This window comes from Lonchura striata, chromosome 2 (genome assembly GCF_046129695.1).
Source record: "Lonchura striata isolate bLonStr1 chromosome 2, bLonStr1.mat, whole genome shotgun sequence".
NCBI lineage: Eukaryota > Metazoa > Chordata > Aves > Passeriformes > Estrildidae > Lonchura > Lonchura striata.
This window is the reverse complement of record NC_134604.1, coordinates 85,123,164-85,149,476: the sequence shown is the minus strand read 5'-3', so window position 1 is coordinate 85,149,476 and position 26,313 is coordinate 85,123,164. Positions and strand designations below refer to the sequence as shown.

The 26,313-nt window shown below is 37.0% G+C and overlaps 1 protein-coding gene across 4 annotated transcripts in view; it reads left to right on the top strand.

Annotated features, from left to right (window-relative positions):
* The window catches only part of GABRG3 (gamma-aminobutyric acid type A receptor subunit gamma3), a 297,012-nt gene that overhangs the window by 126,360 nt on the left and 144,339 nt on the right, over window positions 1-26,313 (top strand). For all 4 annotated transcript variants that reach the window (XM_031504126.2, XM_021546689.2, XM_021546691.2 and 1 more), the window contains exons 4-5: window positions 18,653-18,873; window positions 21,037-21,119. In XM_031504126.2, coding sequence (XP_031359986.1) covers window positions 18,653-18,873; window positions 21,037-21,119 — 304 coding nt within the window. The remainder of the gene's footprint in view (window positions 1-18,652; window positions 18,874-21,036; window positions 21,120-26,313) is intronic.

The window sequence follows — 26,313 nt, the reverse complement described above, 5'->3', positions numbered from 1 at the left end:
GTGAAAACTTGGTATTACACTCCAGTGAAATATTTAATGGAATACTTATTTTATTAGTAACCATTGTGTGCATGGCAAATGGTAGTATTATACATTAATGTACAACTGACCTCACTGGCTGATGTTTTTTATTTAGAAGGATTTAGAGTGGGATGTTGTGATTTGCAGTTTTGCAGTCACAGATTTTCCATGAGGACCATTCTGTTCCTCTGTAACTGAGGGTTCCTGTAACACAAGTACAATCTCCTTCAAGCCTTTTTCTAAACCCTGCTGCTCCTCTGCAGCTGAGGAAGCTTGCATGGGCTTTCTCCTGCAGGGAATACTCCTACTGCAAACTCAGCTGTTCCCAGCCATCAGTGAGATCATGGACTTATATCACATGTAGCAGGACTTAATCAGACCTCAGGGCTGTCAAAGTGCTTCATTGATTTCCCCCACTTTTCCCATAGTGCTGCTATTGCTGCTATTCCTTGGTGAGCAGGAGGCTGCTGGTTTGTGATTTGCTTTTATTTTCCCTGGTGGGGTTATCCCTAGCAATGTTCAGTCTCTTACTGTCTGGGTCATTTAATGCAATACACTTGCCACCTTTGGACTGCATAGAGTTCTGTGTTATTTGTTAGTCCAGCTGAGAACCATAACCCAAACAGCAAAGTTTCTGGATACTTTCTAGACTTCTCTTCATGTCTGTTTTCCAAATGGAGTAAAGATTCCAAAGAAACACCATTAAATACTTGCTTCCTATAGAAAGTGGAATTATTCCATATGTAATTTCAGTGTTAAATAAACAAAAAGATATAAAGTTAGGCACCCAAATTTTGGCAAATGCCATCATTTTTATGCAGCCAGCTGCATATTCTAGTCTTCAAAAGTATGTTTAAATTTTCTGTGAGTTGTCAGCAATTTCTTTTCATGGGGTGTGTTGATGTCTCAACACTCTGAAAAGCAAGAATCTTTCATGGTGTTGAACTATTGCTATAGGACCTACAGGCAGGCAGCAAAGCCTGGAAACACTGATCACAGATCTACAATTAAATATTTCCCAGGAAGCTCATGGGGAAAATGATGCTTGCATCAAACAGCAGTGTCTTATTTTAGAAATATATTAAAAGAATATAAACAGGGACTTGGTTAAGTACTTGTGTAGCTAAATGGCAGCATTCAAATTGCAACTGCAGTAATCATAACTCTATTATAGTTTTAATGTCATAGTATGTAGTTCAACATCTCTTCCTACAACTTTCATGCTATTTCCAGCCAAAACAAAATATCAATTAGCTCTATGGTGTGAGTAGTTTCAGTAATTTTTCTATTCCTATCATATCAGCAAAATTTAGAGAATAGAGCTATATATAAATATTCTGTGAGAATTTGAACACGGGGCAGGAGATGTGGATTAAGAGTTTTTACTCAAGCAGTGCTTCCTTGCTAAGTAGAATCTAGAGGATGGGGTTTTTTGAGTTTTTTTTTCTGGGATGGGGATTTTTTGCTTTCTAGATTTTTTAACTGAAAAAGTCTTCTGGTAGAATTTTGGAGAAAAGGTGAATTTATGTAAATTGATGGCAACCTAAGAGTGTAATTGTGTAGCTGGTACACTGATGCTGCTCTGACACTATTAATCTGTGTCATATTTGAATGAGATGAATTTGTGTCTTCCTGGTGCACTGGGGGAAACAAGAACAAGGAGACCTTTGTTCTAGAATGTATGAGAAGAGCTTGTGATGCTATAAGCAAAGATATTATTTTATGTGGGGATAAAAGGTCAGATATTGGGGTTTTGGTTACAAAAGTATTTTTACGGTGCTGTTTCTGGATGGTATTTTTGCTCATCTCTTATACAAAAAAAGTAACAATATAATGCTGTCATCTTGTAATTGTCTCTGTTCTCAACTTTCATCTGCCATGCACAGTTGGCAACAGATGCTCAGGCACTCTGCAGTGAGATGCTTTTCAGCCACAGACTTTACAAGTATAGCAGTGCTGTTGGAAAAGTAATCACGTGCAGAGTAGTATTTCAAAGCTCCTAATTGAAAAGGAGAAGTAATTTCCACTGGGTAACTCACATCCATTATGCCAAATGTGGTTTGAAGTGAGTTACAATGTTTTCCCAAATCTTTCTAGAGAGGTCCATTTAAACATCTTTGCCCTTCTTTTAAACTGCAGAGGTCCCATAACTGATAATTTGGGAAGGGCTTCTGGAGACTGCCTTTTACAGGATTAGCAGACCATTTGTATAATTGATTAATCAGTCTGATAACAAATTTTTTGTCCCAGCTGGCACTTCTGCAACAGAGCAGTTCTAATTTGTGGCACCAAAGTGAATTCTTGGAGTAAACCTAACAAGGGTCATCAGGAAAATGTATCAAACATTAACTGTTTCAGAGGTAACACTGCTTTTGCAAATGCAGGTGTAGGCACTGCCTAAAGAATGTGGCAAATGTTGCATAAGGAAAAAAAGCTATGTTTGATTCTGAGAGGTTTTTAATGCCTACCATAGTGATTTATTTTTTCTAAATGTACTGATTGATATGAAGAGCCTCATGTCAGAAATCATTATGTAATTCTTTGAAATTGTTGTACTTGTTACATCAAAAATACATATGGTACATGTAGGAAACAAAAACACTTAGGCTGCTTTTCTCATTTCATACCAAGCTGCCATCTCAGTTGAACATTTTAAATCCTTTTTGGTGAGAGAGAGGGAAATACGATACATGAAACATTTCACTAAGTTGACATACATCACCTGTCTGTCCCAAAGCAAAGGGTTCACTGAGCATATGCAGGATAATGTTACCCCTGAGATGTTTTGGGTTGCTTTGTGTTTTGTGGGTTTTTTTGCAAAGCCTTGCTGCAGGAAAAAAAAACAGTGTTTCAAATATATATTACTTCTTATATTTATTATTACCTGATCTTAATGAAATTAAATATTTTGAGGTAGACCACCACATTTTCTGTGATAGCATTTGAGAGAAAGGGAAACAATTAGCATGACACTGGCAGTATTTTTCAGGATGTGGTCACTCTAATCACATTAAATGTGATCCTTCATTTGCTTTCCACAGATATAGAGAAATACAAAAGCTGATGTGCTCCTTTAGGAATCCAAGACAATGAGAAATGAAACAGCAGCTCTGTAGTGGAAGATACATTGTTCCTGCAAATTCATAAATCCACAAATCTTAGCTGATAATTATGAAATTACAGAAAATCCAAAAAATGTGTCATTCCTATGCCTAGAAGTAGTTTCCAAGACTAGCTCCTACATCACCTTTCCAGGGATATAGGCGAGGCTGCAGTCCCCTTCTTCCTTCTCATCTTGGTGTTAGGAATGACATTGGCTTTTCTGCAGTCGTTGGACACTTTTTCCAGTCACCCTGATTCATCAAGGATTCCCCAGAGGGGCTCTGCAATCCCAGCTGGCAGCTCCCCTGGCGCTGGTGGTCCTGCTCTTCTGCCATCATCTTCTTCTTGTCCTGGCCAATCTCTGCATTGTTTCATTACCAGTTCAAGGTATGAGTTTTTGCAAACTTTGGAGGCATTTAAGGGCACTGCTGTTCTCCAGATTTCAGTGATGTTTGAAGGTGTGGGTGCGTTCTTGTCCAGGCAGAGCTCTGAAGCAACACTTTAGCTTTTGCTTGAGCCAGAGGTTGATTTTAGCATAGAGCTGCCACTGTCAAATACATGAATTCAAGATTGTGTGATAGTGTAAAATGTCATACTAACCGTTTTATCTTCAACTGATAAAATGAAAAGGAAGATATCTAGTAAGAGACAAGTGTGGACTGCAGTCTTGAGATAAATTTTGCAATTTTACTAGTTCCTGTTTAGGTTATGGTGGTCTTCACAATGTTTGAAATTGGGTAGAATTAAAAGCTGCAAAAGCATAAAGAAAGAATTGCACCACTTCGAGAATTTACTTGTACATTTTCTAATAGAAATTCATGTCTGTCTAAATCAAAAACTGGTACAATTTTTCTCACCACTTCATGTCTTCCATTTGTTCTTCTTTTCCTAACCTTTGTCAAAACTATGAACTAATTTGTCAGTATTTTGCTCAATTTGATTTATCGGATTTTTGCTTTCTTGCTATAAAACTCAGTATTTACCTTCAACAACACTTGTATTTTGGAACACTCACATGCACAGTCACATGCAAATAAGACGATGTTGTCATTATGCCTTCATACTTAGAAATGGCTGTACTTTTTTGACTGGAATGAAAGCAATAATTACAAAGTTGGTCTGAGTCATTTACTTGGCATTGATATTGCTTTTGGTATATGTACTGAAAATAGAATTCTATAATGAGACAAGTCAGATGCCATAATGTCTGTTGACATTAGGAACTTCACCTACAATATACCAAAATGATTTTGATATAGAAATTCTTTAGAACTGCATTTTCTAGTAAATTTACCTAAAGAGAACCTTATTTAACTTATAAATTAGAGGCTTTTAGCATTGTCCTTATGGGTGTATAATTTAGAGCAGCCTTGTGGTGAGTTGTCCATGAAGTTCCTAATGTTCATTATAAACCTTGTTTATACAACAGTGTGTGGAGTGCATGTCACTTGAGTGCATATATGAAAATATTTTTGGCAGGAGCAGTGATTAATAGATCATATAGTTGGGTCTCTGTTAGAAATGGAGATAATGCTTCAGATTATTGACACACTTTTACATAGATGTTTGCTGTGGCAGCAGGTGCTACACTTTGGTCATTGACTTCTGTTTGTGTGCTATTCATCTGGATCAGTTTTGGCCTTTGCCATTTGATTACGTTATATTTTGTCTACTTTAGAATTCTCACCCTGACAAATGTATTTTAATGACACATCAGCCTTACACCTTTATTTCTAATTTCTTCAGTTTTCCTAATAAAAATATGATTGACCAGTATCAAATATAGTTATTCAACTGGCTTGAGTGGGTTTTTTACAATTTTTTGTTATGAGAAACAACTGACTGCTAAAATAGTATGGAAATTTTCAAGGTGTGATCCAAACGTGCTCTTTTCCTGCTACATTTACTGATCTCCTGCAATGCTTGCCAAAGTTAAATGAGAGGTCTAAAGGGCTGTGTTATTCACCCCAGGCTTAGGCGTGAATCAGACCCCTCTGGGAACATAATTCAAGCACTTGACTGACACACACACACCAGGAAAATTCTGAATTTTTTTCCCATTTCATTATTGATAATGGGCACAATTCTGAGTTCTGGGGTACCTAAATTAACAAAAATTACATTTGATGGAAAAGGATGTGCTTTGGAGCACTGACTTTTGGATAGTCCTAAATATCTCTGGAAGAATGGAAGTCAGAACTTGACTTAGGATGGGAGATGATAGAAGGACAAAGCTTTAGCATGATATTTTTCCTTTTTACCTAGTAATTGTCTAATGTGAGGTGCATAAGCTCTTGTTTTTGTTCCACTGTTTGGCTAACTTTGCAAGAAGCTGCATATTGCAGTCAAAGGAATATTTTTTTTCTTGATCTTCTGGATCTGTGAAACTAATCTTTCTGGTGACACGGTGATGTATCTTCAGCAGAAGGTGTGCAATGTGCTGCCATCCAGCAGCAAAATCTGCTGAGTTTGCTCCATAATGTATCTTTAGGCATTTAAGTTGTTTGAAGCGCCTCAGCATTTTTGGTCAGAGCTTTGCTGAGTTTTTATCCTGAACTTACAGTTCATATCATTTGGGTAAATAAATGTTTTAAGGAATGTCTACCTGCCTTTTCTGATCCTCATCAAAGATTTTCATGGAAAATCTTGGAAAGAAGCATCAGTTATACATTTAGTCCTTGTTCTTTAAAACATAATCACATTCAGTTTTCTTTAGTTCTAGATGCATTGACCAGTGGCAACTGTCCAAAGTTGTCCCCTGGATGCTTTTATTTTTTTAATTTTGTAGGATTAGAAGTTTTTTCCTCACTTGCAGAATAGTTAGTGTCAGCTTATTATCAAAAAACATTACTGTCAGGTAGAACAGTTCCTATGGTTGCTGTTATACACTCCTACATCTGTGTATTGTAATAAGAACAAGATGAAAAGAAACTCAAATAAAAGATCAGATGAGAAAATGCTTTGGTTTAATATTTGATCACTTATTCTCCCAGGCTGGTAATGCCACTTAATTATGAAGGTCACTGAACCCAAATGAACAAAGTTGCAGCAGGTGGCCAGTTTCCAGCTCTGATGAGTATTCATCTTTATGAGTTTGGAATAAGACATAAACTGTGTTGGGCTTGCTCCTCAAGCTTTGTTCATTGCAATGGCAGCTGACACATGCATGTATTTATCAACTTGGGCTGATGCTAGCTTTTGAAAAAATGCATAATTAAAAATTCAGTTGTTCAATAGCTGCTTTCAAGAATTTTCACATTCCTTAGTTAATTTTTCACTCAGTTATTTCCCCAGAACAATTTTAACCATCTTTCTCATGTCTTTCATTCCACATTTTGAGAATGAGAAAAATCTGCTTCCAACAGTTTGTACTTTGAGTCTTTTGTTTTCCTTTTTATTCTTATGCTAGGAAATGAAAAAGCAAGGATTTACAGAGGATTTCATTACCAAAAAAGCATGTCCACTTCTTTCATGTTGTTCACAATGGACTAGCATTTTGCTATCAAAAATACAATAATAACTTTTCCCTTTCATAAGCAGTTGAAATGTATATTACAAATTTTTACATTAATCACTTCACAGCTGGGCATTATGAAATCTATTTTGGAGAACAATAGTAAAATAGAAAATTGCCATGGAAAAGACATTTCTTCTTGTCCTGGCCTAAGTTGTTGTCAAATTAGATCTTAGTTTTTCTCTCTTGCTACAAGTTTAGAGATGTTCAAGTGAAGAAGTGTGAATCTGTATTGATATCAGGTAAAAACTGAAATTTTTACCGTGGACTTTCATATGTCTTCTTGCTGTACTCCCAGTTGTCTGCTACAATTCTACAATAGGCTAGATCATGAAAGACTTGTTCTATTCTTCTAGTGAAAGAAGCTTTACTACTCTGAGACAGTTTAAAGTGGCTAAGAAAGGTTCAGAAGACTCATGCTGGAAAGCTTACCAGGTTTATATCTTTGCAGTGGAAAGTGTTCAAGGCTGGAGAAGTTTAAGTAGGATTCAGAAAGAAATACTGCAAAATTCTAAGCAAAACATTTCTTTCCATCTTGCTTAAACTGAAATTGGGAAAAAGAAAAACAAAATAGAAGTAATAATAAAACCTCTCCCAATTTAAGAATAGTATTTGGAAAGGAAGAAAATGCAGGCTAAATAAACCAAAAGACATTGAGTCAGAGAAATGTGACTTGGTCAATATTATTGTTTCTGTCATTAAATAATAAAAGGAAAAAATACCGGGAGAAAGAGTGCTCTAGAATTAATTACCAGTGACATACACTTCTGATTGAATGATCAGCCTGGGTCCATGGACCATGGAAAATGGCATACAAACATTATATTGACCCCATGACTTCCCCCTGTAGCATATCCCTGCCTGAGTCCATCCAAACAAAAACAAACAGAACCTCCACAACCTCTTCTGACTCTGGGACGGGTGCATTCCCTGTGTCTCCCTGGTCCAATTCCCAGCTACCCTGTGCCTGTGTGTACCCTGAGCTGATGGCTGGAGGAGGGCAGGGTGTCCAGCCAGGGATGCAGGGCTGGGAGGAGTGGGGCTGATGGAGTGGTTACCGTGGCAACAGCGAGGGGACCAGTGAGGGAGCAACAGCGGGAGTGGGGAGTGACGGTGTTGCCACAGCAACAGATGAAGTGCCGTCCTCCCCTGGGCTGGAGATGCAGCTGCCCTTATATAAAATTACCTGCCTGGTGCTGGGGGGTTTAGGCACAGCATATCAAGAGTGCTCATGTTATCATATAATCACCTATTTATATTAACTATTTTGTTTCTAGTTAGAAAGTGAATCTGCATGGGAAAGTGTTTTCCCCCACACAAGGTGCACCTGTAATTATCTTTTTTCATGGTTCACAAATTGTAGCAGACTTCCTTTTTATTCTTTTTAATAAAGTGTAAAAAGCTATATGCCAATATCAGGTATTAATCATGAAGTACTAGAAGGCATGCTGATTTAAGGTGTGAGTCTGTTTTACACATCTTTACAGGTCTGTATTTCATTTTCCTCAATGAGTTTTGCAAGACAGATCTTAAAATTTCTTGGTTCTTTAATTTTTTTTTCTTTTTTCCCTAATCATATAGGGTACTGAAATTTTCTGCTAGTTCCCTTTAGAATTTCCCCAAATTGTGAGTGATGGAGTTTATGAATATAAGAGGAATGTGATCATCTAAAAATGATAGGAACAGCCTGAACTCCTGACATTTCAGTCATTGCATGGCCCAGTGAATGGCAATCAGCCATCTGGTGTCCCTTGTCCCCTGACTAGGGACAGTGAATAATTATCAATGTCAGTAGGTGTTTTAATAAGTCTCACATCAAATAAGAATGGACTGAAGTCAAGGAAGAACTGGAATTTGATGAACTTTGGCTTGAAAAGTTTTATGGTGAGGTAGAACTAATTCTGGGTGTCAAACCATACAATACAAGAAGATTTGGCAGGAGGTATGGCTTGGACCAGTGGTGCTGAGGGTCTTGGAGTTGGCCAGAAAACCAGACCAAAAAAAACCCAAACCAAAAAAAAAAAAGAAAAAAAAAAACAAAAACCCACAAAAAACAACAAAACACAAAAACAAAAAAAAAAACCCAAGGGATGAAGAAACTGAGGCAAGGATCAAGCCCCACATACTTAGACTGTGAAAATGCTTCTTTGCTTCTCTTGTGAAGCCTAGTTGAAGCATGAACACATACACCTGCTGTGTTTTCCTTTGAAGAGGTGAGCTGCGATCTGGAGCATTCTTAGGCTCAGAAATGTGGGGATGCTAGGCTCAGCCTACTAGGGCAGCCAGCTCAGTCTTATGGGCTCTATATTTTGAACATGAAGTCTCATCCTCCCATCAAAGCATGCTCCCTCCCAGTAGTGCAGAAGCAGAGAAGTCTCTGGTTTCACCTGAGCCAGCAGTCCACAGGGTGCAGAGCTGCCCTGGCTCCTTTGGAGGCCAAGAGTAAGAAAGATTTGTACAAAGTCTCATTTCAGACCATCCTCTTGTGCCTTCGTGGCAAACCAGTCATCCTATTTTTAGGGAGTTAAACATTTGCATTTCCCTCATATGCAAATTAGGGCTTTTACAGATGAGCTTTTTTCTACTACTTTGTGCACAGTTGGCTTTTTTGTGCATCATTTTGTTTAATTAGAGTAACACCTATCACCTAGTCACATCCTGTGGATATAGGATATAACACCCCAGCTCACTGTGGCTTCATTTATTTCCCTTATTTCTGTCATCCAGCATTTTAAACTCTCCTTTTGGATCCTATTTATGTTGTAATAAATTTAGATTTTGTGACCTGGGTATGTCTATTCTGCTAAATCAAAGATATCCAGGGACCAATACATGTCCCCAAGACTGAGTGGCACCAACTGGTGTATGTCTACATTTTTTAGTTTTTGCTGCCTCTGTGGCAGATTTGCCTTGGGAGCAACAGGGCAAGGAATTCAGCTGGCGGTAGAGTAAGGTGAATGACTGGGTGTGTGGTGCTTGAGCTATGTGTGTTGTCTCTCTTTATTCAGCTGTGGGGATGCAATCAACGAGTTAGTGTTTGTTTTGAGCAAATGCAGGATTGTATGAATTTATTTAATTCGACCCTTGAAAATGTTCAGTGATGCGTGGCAGGATCGTTTGAAATGGCAAAATCTCACAGGTGAGCTGTATCTTTCCTGCATCTTGGAGAGGACATGAAGACTGTCAGTATCTCAGCTTCTGAGAAAGAGAAGTTGTAATTTTTTGTTTCCCAGCCATGGTGCTTGTTAGAGTGCAACTTTCTGAGACACTCAGGTTCTGTAGTAGAGTAGCATGTGGTTCTTAAGGTATAACATGACCTCAGGAGTTACCCTAAAAGTGCCTCTGGAACAGCTAGAACGGAACTTTTTACCTACCTAATCTTCCCATCTGCCTGTTAAATAGTGTTCCTTACCAGAATTTCTCTCAGAATTCTGTGTGAGACCATCACTGTACCTGACCCTCTGCTCTTCAGTGTCTGCTTTTTCATGGCTGCCCTGTCTCTCTTTGCAGCTGTTCTTTTGCTAAGAGTGACAGTAAGTGTAAAAACATTATGGTAACCTCTCCTTTCCTAGGTTTCTGATTACATAAAAGATGTTTCAAAATAATGTTCCACTTTGTTGGTTAAAAGGCACTCTTTCCATCATAAAAAAAAAAAAAACAACAAACCTACTTAATACAGAGAATATGAGCATAAAATCTTTTTGTGTGTAGTCTTTGAGAAGGCATTTATTTTTTGTGAAAAGTACAGTTTATCTTCTGTTTTGAATAAGGTAATCCCTCAAAAACTATGTTTATAAAGTCAGTAAATCTTCTGTTGTAATATGTAAATACTATTGAGTATCTTTATACATTTAAAAATTTTTCAGATGTCAAGTATTCTTAGGAGACCTTGATAATGTACTTTATTAAGTACAGCCATGAACATATATTCAGTGTCTTAATTTTCTCTATCTTTGTTTCTTTTGATCAGGGATTATTAATTTTTATTTCTGTACTATTTCCACAGGAGTTAAGCTTGTCCTTCTGCATATATATTACTAAATTCTTAAGTTAACAAGTTTGGTTTCTTCAATTATGCATTTGTAATATATCTCTCTCTCTCTCTCTCTTCATCCCAACTGCTGTCTTAGTAAAGCCTTGAATTACAGGTCAGAGTGAGCATTTTACCTTTTGCTGTCAATCCCAAAAAACTGTTCCTTCCAGCAGCAATCTTTTTAGGAATGACTACTCTGATTAGCATTTTGAGTAACAGTGCTCACCAGTTAACAGAGATGAAAATTTTGCATGCTGCCATGTCCATCCCCTGCACTTCTTTGCATGCTTTGGACACCTTTTTTCTAAAGCAGGCCAATTTAAGGTGTATACAGTTATGTCTGTCTTATCAGGCACAGTCTGCAACAGGACATGAACCCTGACGCATCAGGAGAAGAGGCTGTGGAAATGCAATTGTGGCATGATCATAGCAATCAGGATGTCTTTGGGAATGCTTTAATAGCAACAGAAGCCAACAGAAGACTCCAAAAAGAAATGGGAAGCAGCGATATTTAAAAAGTCTTCCACCAAAAGGGGAGAGAACAGAGATACAGCTGATTTTCTGAAATGCATTCTTTCTAATTTCATGCTGTGTTTCTGACTGTGGAATGAAGCAGAAGAGATAATCCGTCAATGTGAAGTGAAGTCACAAAGAGATGTCAGGGGATTGGTCAAGACAAAAATGTTCAGCTCTTCCTGTAACTGAATGTAAGAATTGATCTGGAATACAAAAGGGCTAAAGCTGGCCTCCATAGGGCCAAAATAGGCAGAGTGAGACAGAGAAATGTTTCTCAGGGAAAGGAAGTGCTAAATGTTATTTGCATGCTTTGTTTCTAGTGTGAAGTTAGATATATTTTCCTCTTTATAATAGCAGGAAATCAGTGAAATAACTTTCTGAAGCAGGCAGGAGGGAATACTACAGTGAAGGTGAGCTTCCATCCTCCTTCCTCTAAGATTCCTACTGAGTCAGTGATGAGAATAGCTTTTCTTTTTTTCTTTTTTTTTTCTTTTTTCTTTTTTTTTTTTTTTTTTTACTCAAAGCATTCAGCTATGGAGATGATTGGTGCTGCTTGCTGAAATATTTTGATGTTGCTAACTAGAATAACCCTTATATCTGTAGTGACAATCTCAATTTTGAATTTGCTTCTTTCATTGTGTTTTGCCCTTGGAACCATGATGCTTGTAACAGTATGAAACTACCAAAGCAAATTATCAAAAAAGAGCAAGTTATTGGAAGGCTTTCTATACATAAAACAGATTGGAAATTTTTCAAACTTACATATTTTACTCCTACTCTAAAATTAATCTTCAATCTATTTCTTTTGACTATCTTTTGAAGGTACAGCCTTAACACTGATAGGAAAGATAAATTCAGATTAAGAAGAGAAAATAATCCAAAAGTGGGAACGTGTTGCCCACTCTTCCACTCTCAATAGAGGCTATTAGGAATTAGGATCTGGAAAGGGAGCAGGAGCACAGAGAGTGGAAGCAAAGCCAACTGGTGGAGAATGGGAAGGTGATCCCTGTTATGCTGTCTCTTAGACAACAATCCCAGTGCTGTATGTGGTGTGAAGTAAATACACCCCCATTTAGTTCCTCAGCAGCCTCTGGAAATACGAAGCCCCAGCCCAGAGATAATTCAGGAAAAGTTACAGGCAGTTCTAATGGTGCTACTCCACTCATCCCAAGCTCTGCTGAAACAAGGCAAACTTTCAGTATATTTGTGAGAATAATTGTCCTCAGAAGGCTTGCGTTGGTCTTGATAACACAAGAGTTTTGAAAGTACACTGCATATAAAATACACTACTTTACAGTGCTTCCTCCAGCAAATTTAATTTATTTCTTTCTGCACTATTTACACAAAATGAGAATGTAGGTTTCCATTGGTAGACCATTCCATTACTTTCAGTTCATTTCCACAGGATATCTGAGAGGTTTTTACCAGTTTTTGAAATTAGAATGCAAGTTGCGCACAGGGTGCAAACCCAAGCAGAATCTGTCAGACAGTAGCATTAAGGTTTACATTAAAGCTTAACATTTTAAGCCTTCTAGAGGTCTCCTGTGATCACCATAGTTCCTGACTTTTCACAATCCAAACAGCGTGCAATCTGACCAACAATCAGCACACATCATGTGGCAGCTGCTGTGGGTCTACTAATTTCCATCAATAACAAAAACAGGAATGATCAAGGTACCTCTTCAAATTACCAAAAGTCTGTTCCTAAGATGGACAGAGGACAATTCTCTCCTCACTTTAGCCCAGGGTGCAATAAATGCAATAAATCAGGGAAGCTGAAGGTGGGCTGTGCTCAAGAGAACTACTCTCAGTGTTTTGTTATCAGACATGTGAATGTACTGGTTCTTGAAGAGAGAACGACTCATCCCATATTTCAGAGAGCATTTCTTCTTTTACTCATTTGTCACACAACTAAATAGGCAGCTGAATCAATCATTGAACTTTCCTTTTAGTGGTTAGCTGGGCTGGAAAAATATGCTTTTACTGAAAATGACCTTCAAACTCTGAAGAGATTACTCACTTTTAATGTTCTCAAGTACATCAAATTGCAGACTAAATAAACAGAATAATGAGTATTTCTTTAATATTTGGGACATTTTCTACTAAAACAAAAACTCAAACCCTTCTCTGTACTTCTAATCCAAGCATGACAGAGGCATAAAGAACTTTCCTGGGTGTGTTCACCTGTGGTCTACAGCTGAGTGCAATAATGGGGAGACTCCCAGTCTTTAGAGATTTGCTCCCATTTCTCTCCTGTTTTCCTGAACAGCCCCTTCCCATATTCCCTTTTAAACCATAATACTTAATATTTCTGTGACAGTTTGCACGTAACTGGCTCAACCATTATTAATTTCTTAAGCATGCTTCTTACTGAATGGTTTAGGCTGAAATATAAAAGTAAAGTTTAATACTTATTTACAGAACAGTTTTAGACTTACAAATGGGATTTCCCACTTCAGTGAAGTCCAGCTTTTTTGTAGCTAAAGAAGATTTTATCCCTTATACAGTTTATTAGACTAGTTCCAAGCTTCTGCAGACAGTGTTTGTAGTGTGTTGTGGTGGTGGTGGCATGTTATACAAGGGGTGTGGGAGGGCACAGAATTATTGTAATATAAACTGGACCCTAATTATGTCATTGATTGAAAAATCAACTGAAATGCCAATAGCAGCTTTAATAATTTACAGTCTCACTCTATCACCAATCAAGATATAGGTTCTCAAATGGAAAAAAAAAAAAAAATTGTCTAGTAGGCAATTGTAAAAACCTGAAAATATCATGCAAAAAATTCTTGCATTTTTTCAAAGGACGGAATTCATGACATTGTTCTTGCTGTTGTGAAGAATTTTGAAAATGCAGGAAATGAGAAGGCTGCAGCAGAAGCAACAAAGGAATACCACAATATTTATCTGTAATAATTCACATCTGTTACCTGACTGTGACAGCCTATTGCATCATATTTTTCTGAATTAAAATGAGACATTGTGATAGGAGAAAAGCTCCATGTATTACCAAGAACAGGTTAGCTACTCTTTTGACTGAGAAAACAATTGAAGACTTGGTTGAAAATAATGCATTTTTCTCTGTGACTACAGATGTCTTAGACAATGGCATTTTCAAGGTGTTCACAATCATTAATCATTCCTACACAGTTGAAGTTAAGTGCTGACTCCTGATTATTTTCAAAGCACTAATGAAACCCCATTAGGAATATTTGAAAATGTGAAAAGATAAAGCTAAAATTGAGTAGTTGGAACTCTGACTATGTGCAGGTACCTGAGCTATTTTCAGGTAATACTGTTGCTAAATCTGGGTTATAGCTTCTGTCCACAAGTCAGTGAAAAATAAGAAGGTAAAATTGTCCTTAGTTTCTTGTTCTCTATATAACCATATAACAGGAAAATACATCTAATTTTCCTCATCTTATTTCATTTCTCTCAGCCAATGTTTAAGGTTTAAAAAAGAACTTATAAAATTTGAATGGGAACAAAGTCTCTTGTAATCGTTCTACACGAGAAAACTACTTACACACTGTGCAGGTAATAGGACCATAATATATATTCTTGGTTTTAGGAATTACTTTTGGAAGCTATGTGCGCATTGTCAGGTGTCGATTTGCAATCCCATTTTCAAAGGCAACCTTATTGGAGGTGATACAAAGGTTTTCAATTACACAATGTCACTTATAATTTTAAGATGATACTGAGTGTTTCTTGCAAACAGAAGTCTTTCAAGTAGAGCAATCTATATAAATATGAAATATATAAGATAATGCATTAATTTAAGGTTAATTAGCAAAAAAAGTACCAATGAGAAATTCTTGGGTCTACACAGCATTGGAAAATAATAAAGAAAATAGAAGATATTTCACACAAAGATACAGCTGCCTGAAATGAGGCTTTATATTTTCATACAATCAAACAAAATACAAATAAACTGATTAAGTTTTACTGGGAAATGAATGCCATTTTCAAAGTTTGGCTACTCTGGAGTGAACACATCCAGGCACTGTGTGAATATGTGGTAAAAGTAGGAAAATCTTGGATCTGTTTAGGTAGCAGTGTAAACCAGGTGCCATTAAGACAAGCACATTTAGTGACAGAACGCTTTTCTGTACATGACTTAAGTATTTCATGTTTTATAGAACATGTTTTCAGAACATGTTTTACCTTTTTTGCTGCTGGGAAGAAAGCTTGTTTAAAATGTTGCTGTTTTTCATTTCTTCCTGTGTTCATTGTAGTAGTCAATAGTTGCTGCCAGCAAAAATAAAGGGAGAAGGAAGAATTAGAAGATTATTAACAAAATGACTGGTGCAGTGGTAGAGCAGAACACGAAGAATATTTTTAGAGTCCTAGGATGTTGTTTCATGTGTGGCATCACATCACTGAAACCCGATATCCTGCCTGAACTCTCTAAGTGTAGTCGCTACATTTTGTAAAAATCTAAAATGGCAGGTATTAGCTAGCAAGTGAAGAGTATTACTTTCTTGTATCCTAAGATATTGACCTGTCTGTACAACCAACATAGAAACCTTTCTTCTGGCAGTTTCTTCTTGGATGCTGTGTGCTGGAGATCACTGTTCCAGCTCTGTGCAAAACAGCATATGGGAGCTGTTGGCTTCACTGGGAATGAAGTATGTGTTGTCAGTGAAGATAGAGGTAATTTTCTGAAGTATGCGTAGACTTAGAACCATTGCAAGTGGAGAATTGAGTGCCAGCTTCAAAAGTTACTTATTTGCTTGGTTAAAGACTGAAGAAGTTCCAAAGATTAATGTAAAGGATGTACTGATACAGCATTCACTTCTAAAAAGAATTAATGGTGAGAATCTCAATTCAGATATTAAATGGAAATATGTGTTTATTTTTCCTGGAAAAATTTTGGTTTTGTAATTTGTACATTCGGACTGAGGACTGTAAATACTTTTTTTAAAAACAGGGTTAAAGTGTTTAAAAAGTCAATGCAACTAAATTCAACCAACTTCAATGACTTTTAAAAATGTTGCTTTGTTTTATATCATCTCACTTTGCCAAAAGAAATATGTAGGGTTTTTTTCCGAACTAATTAACTCAGAAGATGTGGGAACCATTTAATCTGAGTTGAAATTTTTTTATTAAGGCAAATGGAGTGGCCGATTCTGCAGGTATTTTGAATAATGATCATTGGTGGCACATTCTATTTGCAGCAATAAATAATGAAGATGCAAAATGGGAGTTGGGCAGCAGTGACCAATATGATGACCCTATTTCTAGGCTAATGTAATCCACTTAGCCAGAGTAGCTTACTGGAATAGAAACTACAATGCTACATTTATACTGCTCCTGGGGCCTACTTTGCTGATATCTAGCTGCAGTACTTTCTTAGGGTAATGTACTGAGGAGCTCAGGGTCTTTCTTTTCTTTAGCAGGGTAGAAATACTGAATATCTTAAATCCTGAAAATCATTAAATATGCATTATATACCAGAAAATAATTATGGTTATTCCTAAATTTATTCAAAATTAAGCATTCATATAAAATAAGCTCAAATGTGAATATCATGCAAAAACTTATCATGTGAAAGACAGCACTGTCATTAGCCAGCTGTATACAAACGGTCTTTGGTTCTATAAATACAGATTCTCACATGTGAGCTAGTAAAAGCAACTCACTCAGCATTTGGAGAAACCCATAGACATGTCTGGCATATTCCTCTCTACAGAAGCTGAATGTGCCAAACACTTGTCACTAGACTTTCAAAGGCTAAAATGCAGCTGACTTAAAGAAAGAAGATAAGCGCTCTGGCATCTAAAACCTGATGCATTAAGGATGTTCTTTCTGAATAACAGAGATACACTGCGTCCATTACATTACATCCTTCAGATCAGTGGAGATGTCATCCATATGAAAGAAAAGTCTCTTCAGATCTGTCATCTTCCCTGAAAAAATAAAGCTAATAATACAATGAGAAATAGTAGTGAGATAAGCTATGAAGGAAAATGGTCCTTATTGTCTTTGGTGGCTATGTTTTAATTCCTGACATGATCTGCTACCTGGTGTTTGGATACCTGCCAGAACCACTTATGCACCTTTTGATCATTTATCATCTAGAGATGTGAGGCCCAGAGTGTTTTGGACTTGGATTACAGTGCCAGTGAATTGAGTTTCCTGGTGTTATAACATCAGATTTGAAGGGATGGCTTGCCAAAAATGTAATAGCACAGGAGAAACAGGTGGCACTTAGCAAAAACACTGTCTTCAATTCTGTCTGCATGCTCTACTAACTGTCTATAAAGAAAAAAACCCAATACTACTGTATTGAAACAATAGACAGAAAGAAGTGAAATAAAAGCAAATTCAGGGTGTTCAAAGATATACCAGACTTTACATTTAGCCCTAATTACCCTTTGTTCAGATATACCAGGAGTGCATCTACCAGGGCTCCTAAAGAGATGTTTTCCTTTGGATTACTCCCAAGCCCTGTATTAGTCTCTGTTGTAGAGCACACACTTTGTGACACATCAGCAAACATCATCCCTGTCACAGCCAACCCTGTGGTATTGGGAGGGTATTGCATGACAGACTCATGTGGCTGTTTCCCTGAGGTTCAAAAATAGAACAGTTTATTATTAATTTTTCAGTCTTTGAAAAGAGGAGGAGGAACACAAACAAATGAAGCATGACCTTTTCCAGCCTCCAATGGCTCAAATTCATATTTCAAATACAAAATTAAAATATTATTTCTTCCATGGGATCATAAATGCATAAACCAGTGTGTTTATATGTTCACCTACATAATTTTGTCTGTCCATGTGTTCTTTCATTTCTGCATTTATATATACTATGATGGCTTACCTACAGAAAAGGAGTAGTAAAGCACAGAGTAAATGGAAGGACAAATTTCATGTAAACTAAGGTGTTAGCATCTTCAGGGATACACATTCAGCTCTTGGCATCAGGGGGTCTGTAAAAGAGCACATGCTTGCCTTTTCATTCTGCTGCAGTGTGGCCTGAGAAAGAGTGACTGAACAATTGGTAGCAAATGGAAAAAATAATTTATTACATTTACACAACTTCTTCCCTAAAAAGCATCGCTATAATCAAGAGAATTTGCCATTCTCTAGCTTATGAGTGTTGGTGTCTTGCTCATCTTTCATGTCTCTTATCAGTCCTATAACAAAGAAATCTCTGAAAATTATACCTTCTAGCTGCGACTTTTCAGAGACAATGAAAAAGAATGTGCTAATGTTGAAATTGTTATGGCACAGGATCAATGCAAGTGAGTTGTTTGGCATGTTTCATTAAGCAGCTAGACATAAAAACAAAAGGGTGAAAAAAATGGAAAATAAATTCCTAAAGCAATAGAAAAAGAAAACATAGCTCCACTGGCCCGAACATACTCAGCTGATCCACACCAGAACAGTCCTCATCAAACACCAAATAGTGTGAAATGTGGAACTGATTTCAATTGATGTATCATGCTTTCTTTGCAGGAATATCAAATTGATATATTTTTTGCCCAGACATGGACAGACAGTCGTCTTCGCTTCAACAGCACCATGAAGATACTGACTCTGAACAGTAATATGGTTGGCTTGATCTGGATCCCAGACACGATATTTCGTAACTCAAAGACAGCAGAGGCTCACTGGATCACCACCCCTAACCAGCTCCTCCGCATATGGAATGATGGCAAGATCTTGTACACCCTCAGGTGAGCACTTGGCAAGGTGCAGGGCTGAAAGCTTCTCCCACCTCTGGTGTAATAGTAGTAATTTTCAGCAATATCTTTGCTCTCTTCTCCTGATGCTCACATGGCCATGCTTTACAAATATTTAATTATTCAGGCATAAGTACTGCCAAGTTTTAAAAAAAACAAGTCTTGTCTTTCTATGAAAGCAACCTTGAGAAATGGGAAATAAGTCTGTCTAAGTTATACAATCTGGGCTTTTTAGTGTTTGTAATAAAATCGGGAATGTGTAGTCCCATAAAACCTGTCAAAAGCCTTTTTGATTGGAGTTAGATGCAGGGCTGGATAAAGCATTTTTAGATTCAGGCTAATGCCAATACTTGATTCTTCAAATAAGTCATGCTGAAATATAGTCTTTCACATCTCATCACAAGGGTGAATTGCTGGAGGAAAGGCTTTTACAGTTTTCTAATCTTTGTGATAAAATCAACTGTATGGTATAAGAAATACTGTATATATTTGCATTTTAAAAAGGCTGTGGAAATCAAAATATGTGTTTACTTGTGGAAGAGATTAGTTGTTCAGAAGGGAGTTTTGCCATAAGCCATGTTCCATAAGGGAAACTGTTTTAGAGACATGCCTTTCACGCTACATTTTCTTCTGTAATTGTGTTCAGCCCTCTCGGTGCACCTGAGAGGGCTGATCATGCTTGCAACTGCTGTTGGGCTCCAATACAAAGTCTTTGGAAAACAATAAGAAAGGAAATAAACATCTGGAAAAGCTGTTGATATTTTTAGTGCCCTTTACTTCTTAGGCTTGTTCTACTGTGAAGAGCTCCTGCTTACTTCAGTGGCCTTTAGCTAAAGAGTTTGGGGATTAAGGTGTCAGCTCCAATATTCTCTTGGTTGGGTTATTGTTTTTTTTTTCTCAGGGGATTTTGATTATGTGTTTTGTTGTTTTTTTTTCTATTAAGTTCTGTTTCAGTATTTCAGGCCAAGTATCTACAATCTACATAATAGTAGTTAGACTTACATACCTCTCACTAAAGAAATTGTTTGTTGAATGGACTACAAAATTTGTCAAAACCACCTAAAAGTAGGTTAATACTTGACCTGTTGGAATGGACATTTTTAGTATGTGAAAGATGTTTTGAGTTCTTTTTGATCATTCAGGTTGACCTCCTTTATACATGGGAAAAGTTGTTAGAATGATCATTTTTCACACTGGGTAATTCAAACCAAATTTGTCTGACCTAAATGTCAGGATTGGTATGACATGGAAGAGGTAGCTAGTGTATGCCCTGGTGTTGTGTGTACAGAAGGAAGTGTACAAGGTTCATTCATGTTCCATACCTCTCCGTCGTCTTCCCTGCCCCTTTTAGAGTGTGAATTCCCTCCTACTGCAGCACTACAAATCCTCTTCTAGTGGCATTGCAATAAGGCTATTAAATTCCTCACAGGTGACCTTTCCCAAGACAGTTTTCCTCTGTGTCATCCTATATCTGAGACGCAAACCTTTCACCGTAGAGTTTTTAATCTTTTTATGTAGTTTCCAAAAGGAAAAACCCACATAACCCATATGAATTATATCATTAAACTGTGTAGTATTTTTTAAAAGACTGTACAATAAACTAGCACTTAATTCAATTTACCTGAGTAAGTACATTCACTTTGTAAGCTATTAGACTTAAGAGTATTGATTTTTTAGTAGTAATTTCAAAATTGGCTGTGTTCTTGGGGATGTCATGTAAAACCAGCTTTCAAGTAGGGATGATGATGTTTCTGCTGTTCTGTTTGTTGCATCTGTACGAAACAGAATGGCATATAGAGATTTATTAAGTTTTGGAGAGAAAGCCTGAAGAAATTGAAAGAATTTTAAATTCACACTGTAAGTACACATGGTGAATATTTTTATAAGTTTCCCTCTGAAGTTCAAATTTTGTGGAATTGCATACAACACAAGCCATATTTCATATTATTTTTGTACAGAATGATTGTTTTCATCCCTGAACCTTTGATGATAAATTGTCTGGAGAAACACATGCACAGAATTCCTGGGATCCAGAAAGTCTTGATGATGTCTTTATGGGCATCAAAGCATTCTTGCATGATGCTTAAGGTTACCCTGCTTCCTCCTCTGGCTGTTCCTGTACTGGCACATAATAACAGACCCTTGGTTTCTTCATAGGCTCACCATCAATGCTGAGTGCCAGCTGCAGCTGCACAACTTTCCTATGGATGAACACTCCTGTCCTCTGATATTCTCCAGCTGTAAGTGCTTCTTTGATGCCTTATTCCTGTGTATGACTCTTATGCAGGAGCATGAGTTTAATTCTGATTTCTCTCAGGTTGGTCAATTGTTCCATAAGTATAAGAAATTCAGGTTTGCTCAAATATTTAGGGAATTTTTGTTATCCTCTCTTACACTTCTGGTAATGGACTTATGATATGAAGTCCCCTGCAGATTTACCCTTATTTTATTAGAATTGACTTTTTAGCTGATACCATACTCACAAACTCAGCAGATATTCCTACCAGTCTGTGCAATGTTAATTTATGCAATCACTTGACATTGCAAATGAGAACTGAAACTACAGTTTTCTGGTGGAGGTGCACATTATGGGCCATGCCCAGCAATCTCTGAACATCTGAGTTTATAGCACGTAGCCTGGTAATGCCTCTCTGTTTCATAGTAAAAGTAAATGGTGCAGCTACTGTAAATCTCATTTTCCTTTTATTGCTCAGCTTTGCCAGCAGTCCCAATGTTGTGTTTTATGTTGTGTTGCTGGCATATTTAAAACCTTCCTAACAGACAAGACAAATACATGGGGAAATGTATGGAAAACAAAAGCAGGTGAGTTAATTCTGGGGTCCAATATTACTCTGAGAAGTTATCTTCATACTGATTCATTTAAACAACTTTGAGATCTGTCTGCTCATAGGAATACCTGCATGTTTTTTTAATCCAAAACCACACAATGTAAAGGTTTTGAAAACATTTTTAAAAGGGTCTTCACAAAAGATTTTAATCTTGACAATCTATAAGACTCAGGATATGTGTTCTTTAGAAAGTAAAAGGAAAGTGTATAATTTTTTCTATTTAGAAACAAGATTATCTCCCTAATCCCTTTTAGAGTGATAGAAGAATAATACTATTGAATATTTTCATAATAAATATGCTATTGTGATGGTATATACTTCTGTTTATAAATATACAAACAGTGATCCACAACCACAAAACAGATTTGAATTTCTGACACAGAATGTTTTTTTCTTTTTACCTAGGAATTTTTTTTTTTAAATCAGTCATATAAATATCTTCCTTTCCTCCAAAATTCTATCACTATGTTGCCATTTTCTGTTTTTTGTAAGCATAAGTGAATCTGTGCAGAAACAGTTGTCTGTTTAATTCTGGTGTGTTCAGCTGAACAAGAGGCAGATAGCTCCTTTCTGCTCATGAACACTTGCCACTGAACTCTATGCACTTCAGCTGTCTTAGTTACTACATAAAACTGTTCTTGTGGCAATCTACTGTTGTTTTGTTGAACTGCTGGGAAAGATTTGTGAACTTAAAATCACATTCCAGACATTTAAGGAAGACTACTAAAATTTTGGTTGAAGTCCAAAGATTAAACCACATAAATTTGAGTGGTCCTGTGATAGCAATATTCAAAGAAAGTGAACTCTAATAAACAGGAAGTCACTTCAAACCTTGCATTCCCTAATAGCTAGACAGTTGCTAAATGGAAGTAAATTATGCTTTACGGTTTTTATTGAAAGAGAGAGGATATCAGTCAGTACTTCAGCAGGCTCTGCTCCATGGCAAAGTTCCAAATACATTTTGTATTGCAAATGTTCCTCCTAATTTTGATCTATTAGCTCATAACACTTATGAACTTGGAATGTACATGTATTGCCATCAGATATGTACTACTGTCTATGGAGGTGGAGATTATATAGAATAAAACAGAATGTGAATGTGTTGCAGTTTCTGTGTATTCTTTGTAGTTTCTTACCAGATGATGGATGCTGTAGAGGAAGTTAAAATAATATTTTATAGTTTTTTCAACCTTTTTGGTCATGTTGAAAATAAGGGTTTATTTCTTTAGATTCATACTGAATATTTCCCCTTGAACAGTTTTAATGCTGCAATTGCCATCATACAGGACATCTCCTGTATAATTAGTTTGTTGCATAATTCACTTGCATTTTCAGTCTTGTGTACATTCACAGCAGTCTCTAGCTAGATGGCACTCAGTGGGACTCAGGAAGTGAATGACTGAGTGAATGCATGAATGATTTATTACTGCCTTCTATGACAAGTTTCTGAAGGGACAAGCTGATTAGGGATTCCAAGATGTATGTCTTTGGATAAAATAATAACCTTTGTAGAATTCACAGCTCTCCCCCTTCATTCCTTCTGTTTGTTCCTCAGCACACAGACAAATCTTTGTAGTTTCCATTGTAGGCAGGTATAAAGAAGCAAAAGTTACAGGAAATATTCCATACACTGGTACACACAGATGAAGTTTAATATTTGAAATTTCTGACTTTTTATTTAAATTTCCCTTGATATTTCAAAAATATGAAACTCATCTTAACTTTTTCTAGAATATTTACCTCTAGTGCCAGCTAATTTGCACCCTAACCCTTTTGTTACTCTGGGGACAGTTGATGTTCCCTCAGTGGGTATACTGAGTTCTACTTCATCTGGTTGCCAGGATGAATAAGGAGAAAACAGTGGCTTATAAAAAGGACCCATCTCAGTGTGCTAACAGTAATTAACACCTGCCCCTTCCTGTAGAGAATCTTGTTCAAAAACAAATTCCTAGAGCTCTCAGGTTTCTTTTATAGGATTTTAAATGTATTGACATAATCTGAAGCTGCTCAGCCTGTGCAGCTTTTGTACATGGGGTGACATGATGGGGTGACTCCTCTGGCATATCAGGCCGTGTGGTCAGTGTGTGTCTATAGTTGCTGTTCTTATGTAGATGTGCACTCAGCACACTGCTCATGTGAAAAGTTGATCCCAGTAACAAAAGGGCTGCTGTGCCACGTGACAGATTGTGTCTGCTCCATGCACCAGATTGGTTTGATGAACCACATGTGCCAAGAAGGATTTCTCCCTAACGAGCTACAACAAGGCATGGAATGAATGTACATTTCCCTGTAAATGTGAAAAAAGAATCAACGCTGTGACTTGATTGCAGTGGAGCAATCTTGGATAGATTTTGCTCTATATGATCACTCTTTCTTAATATGGTTTTGAAGTACTGTATGCAGCTATGTAAAAATATTCTGTCACTGTCATTCTTCATTTGGGTTAATTTATCCTCTTGAGCCAAGGGAGGCTGCTGTGCTGCTTTTGGCACTCAAATAGCACATTAAACTGTCTTGGTTATCTCTATTCAGCATTGATTTGAACATTTTGGAAATACTTTCAGGATGCTGCCATAAAATTTAGTTTATTGAAGTAGTTAGGATTCACATAAACTTCAGGAAGGAAGAAATGTTCTGTCTGAACATCTAAAGGATGATATCAGCACAAGAACAAATAAGACGCAAGCAACCAAAGGCAGACTGGGAATGAAAAGTTAAGCACATTAATTGTGAAGCTTCTGTTGGAAACTGTGGGTGCTCAAATATTATAACAACTCAAAAGTGTTTGAACAGAGCACTGGAACAACATTGCATTGGGAGCTATCAAGCATAACAAGATCACTCTGTAGTAATGGCCACTATTTTTTTTATTCTGAGTTATAAGAGCATTATAGATTAAAGATCAGGAAAAAGGGGCTGTATGGCTAAGCTACTTGAAAGAACTCTTCAGCATTAGAGTTACCATGTGACTGTTTTCTAGCTAGCTTACATGGTTTTAGTTTTCCTTTCTCAGTCACTGGTGAGACTGCTGAATGTTCTGGATTTTCTTAACTTGGGAGGACTAAGCATACTGTAAAATAATGTGAGAATGTTTGCACCCAAAGCTGTGTAACAGTTAATTGTTTGAGGTCTTCATTTTTTTCAGACCAGCAGAAACCTCCTCTCCCATATATGTGTTCAAGATTAACTTGACACTCCTTCAGGTGACAGCATCTGAAAGCCATTACACCTTGTTTTGACCATCTGGTCAACTAACTTTTTAATTATGTCCAAGGAGGTTTCTGGTGGAAATGTGTGCTAGCTGCATACCTGAGGTCTGAAACAACCTGTAAGGGCATGCCTGGGGCTTTACCAGATGTAGTAATACTGAGCTGCAGTGCAAGATGCCAGAAAACTTTTTAAAAAGTGACCAAATTGATTAATGGGTTTTCACTGTTTTATTTTTCTTGCTGCTGTTCTGATCAAACTGCAGATACAGTTGTTCATTTTTAAAAGCATCTTTGACTTAGACAACAGGAATTATGGCATGCTTTGTAGGCAATTACTGAGAATTAGTGAGAAGGTCTAGTGTCCTGAGCTACCCATTACTGGAGGATTGCTGCAAGACAGGAAAAGCTGGGCATGCCCAGAATGCCATTCTTGTTGCAAACACCAAAATACATATACAATGGTTCACAAAGAATTCAATTACTTTTAATTCATTTAAAATAGGAGAAAGCAAGATTTCCAACTATTGATGGTTCAGTTTGTTCAGTCAGGACTTAAACAAAATATTTTTTTGCATTTAAAATGTTAGAGTTGTTTTAGGTTTTTTTAAAGTGATGTACAAAAGCATGGCAAGTATTACAGGGGGAAAAAAAAAAAAAAAGAAGGAAGTGTGCAGTGCTTTCAAAAGAAATTTATCCAAATCTAACATAGTGCTTGAAAGGAACAGATTCCATTTTTCTAAATATAAACTCAGTTCAATCAAATGTTCCCCCTTTGAACATGAAGCCTCTTATGGATATGCAATCAGTACTTTGAGCCTTGTATCATTAATTTCTAACACAACTAGCTGTCATCACCCATTTTAATATGTTTCTCCTAGCCTAGAAAAGTAATTGCTGGTTTTGTGGAATGAGCTGTGCTTTATTTCATCTCCTTTGTCATCAGCAGAGTCATTAATACAGTCTGAGGGCAGAAATTTACTTTTGATGAAGAACAGGCCAGAAGGAGCACAGCTTAATGTTCATATCTCAAGAGGAGTTTCATTAAAGATGCTGGAAAGGCATTGTAATGTGCAGAAAGAGCTTTAATCCAGATCTGAATTTCCATCTGTTCTTTCTGCAATGGGCTGAGCCAGATCGTGGGGCGCCAATGGAATTCTTGAACCAGTTTTTGTGATGAGCATATTTTGGATATTGTTGCTTTTTCCTCTTCTAGGAAGATAGAAATACTTGTATGCATCCATCCTTCTTTTCAGAAGACTGTCTTTTTCAGAGAATAGTCAATATAGAGAGGTCTTATAAAGAAAATAAGAAATATATTTATGGAAAATTTGTCCTTTGAAGTTTCCTCCCAAGCTCTGTATTTAGCATATGACTTT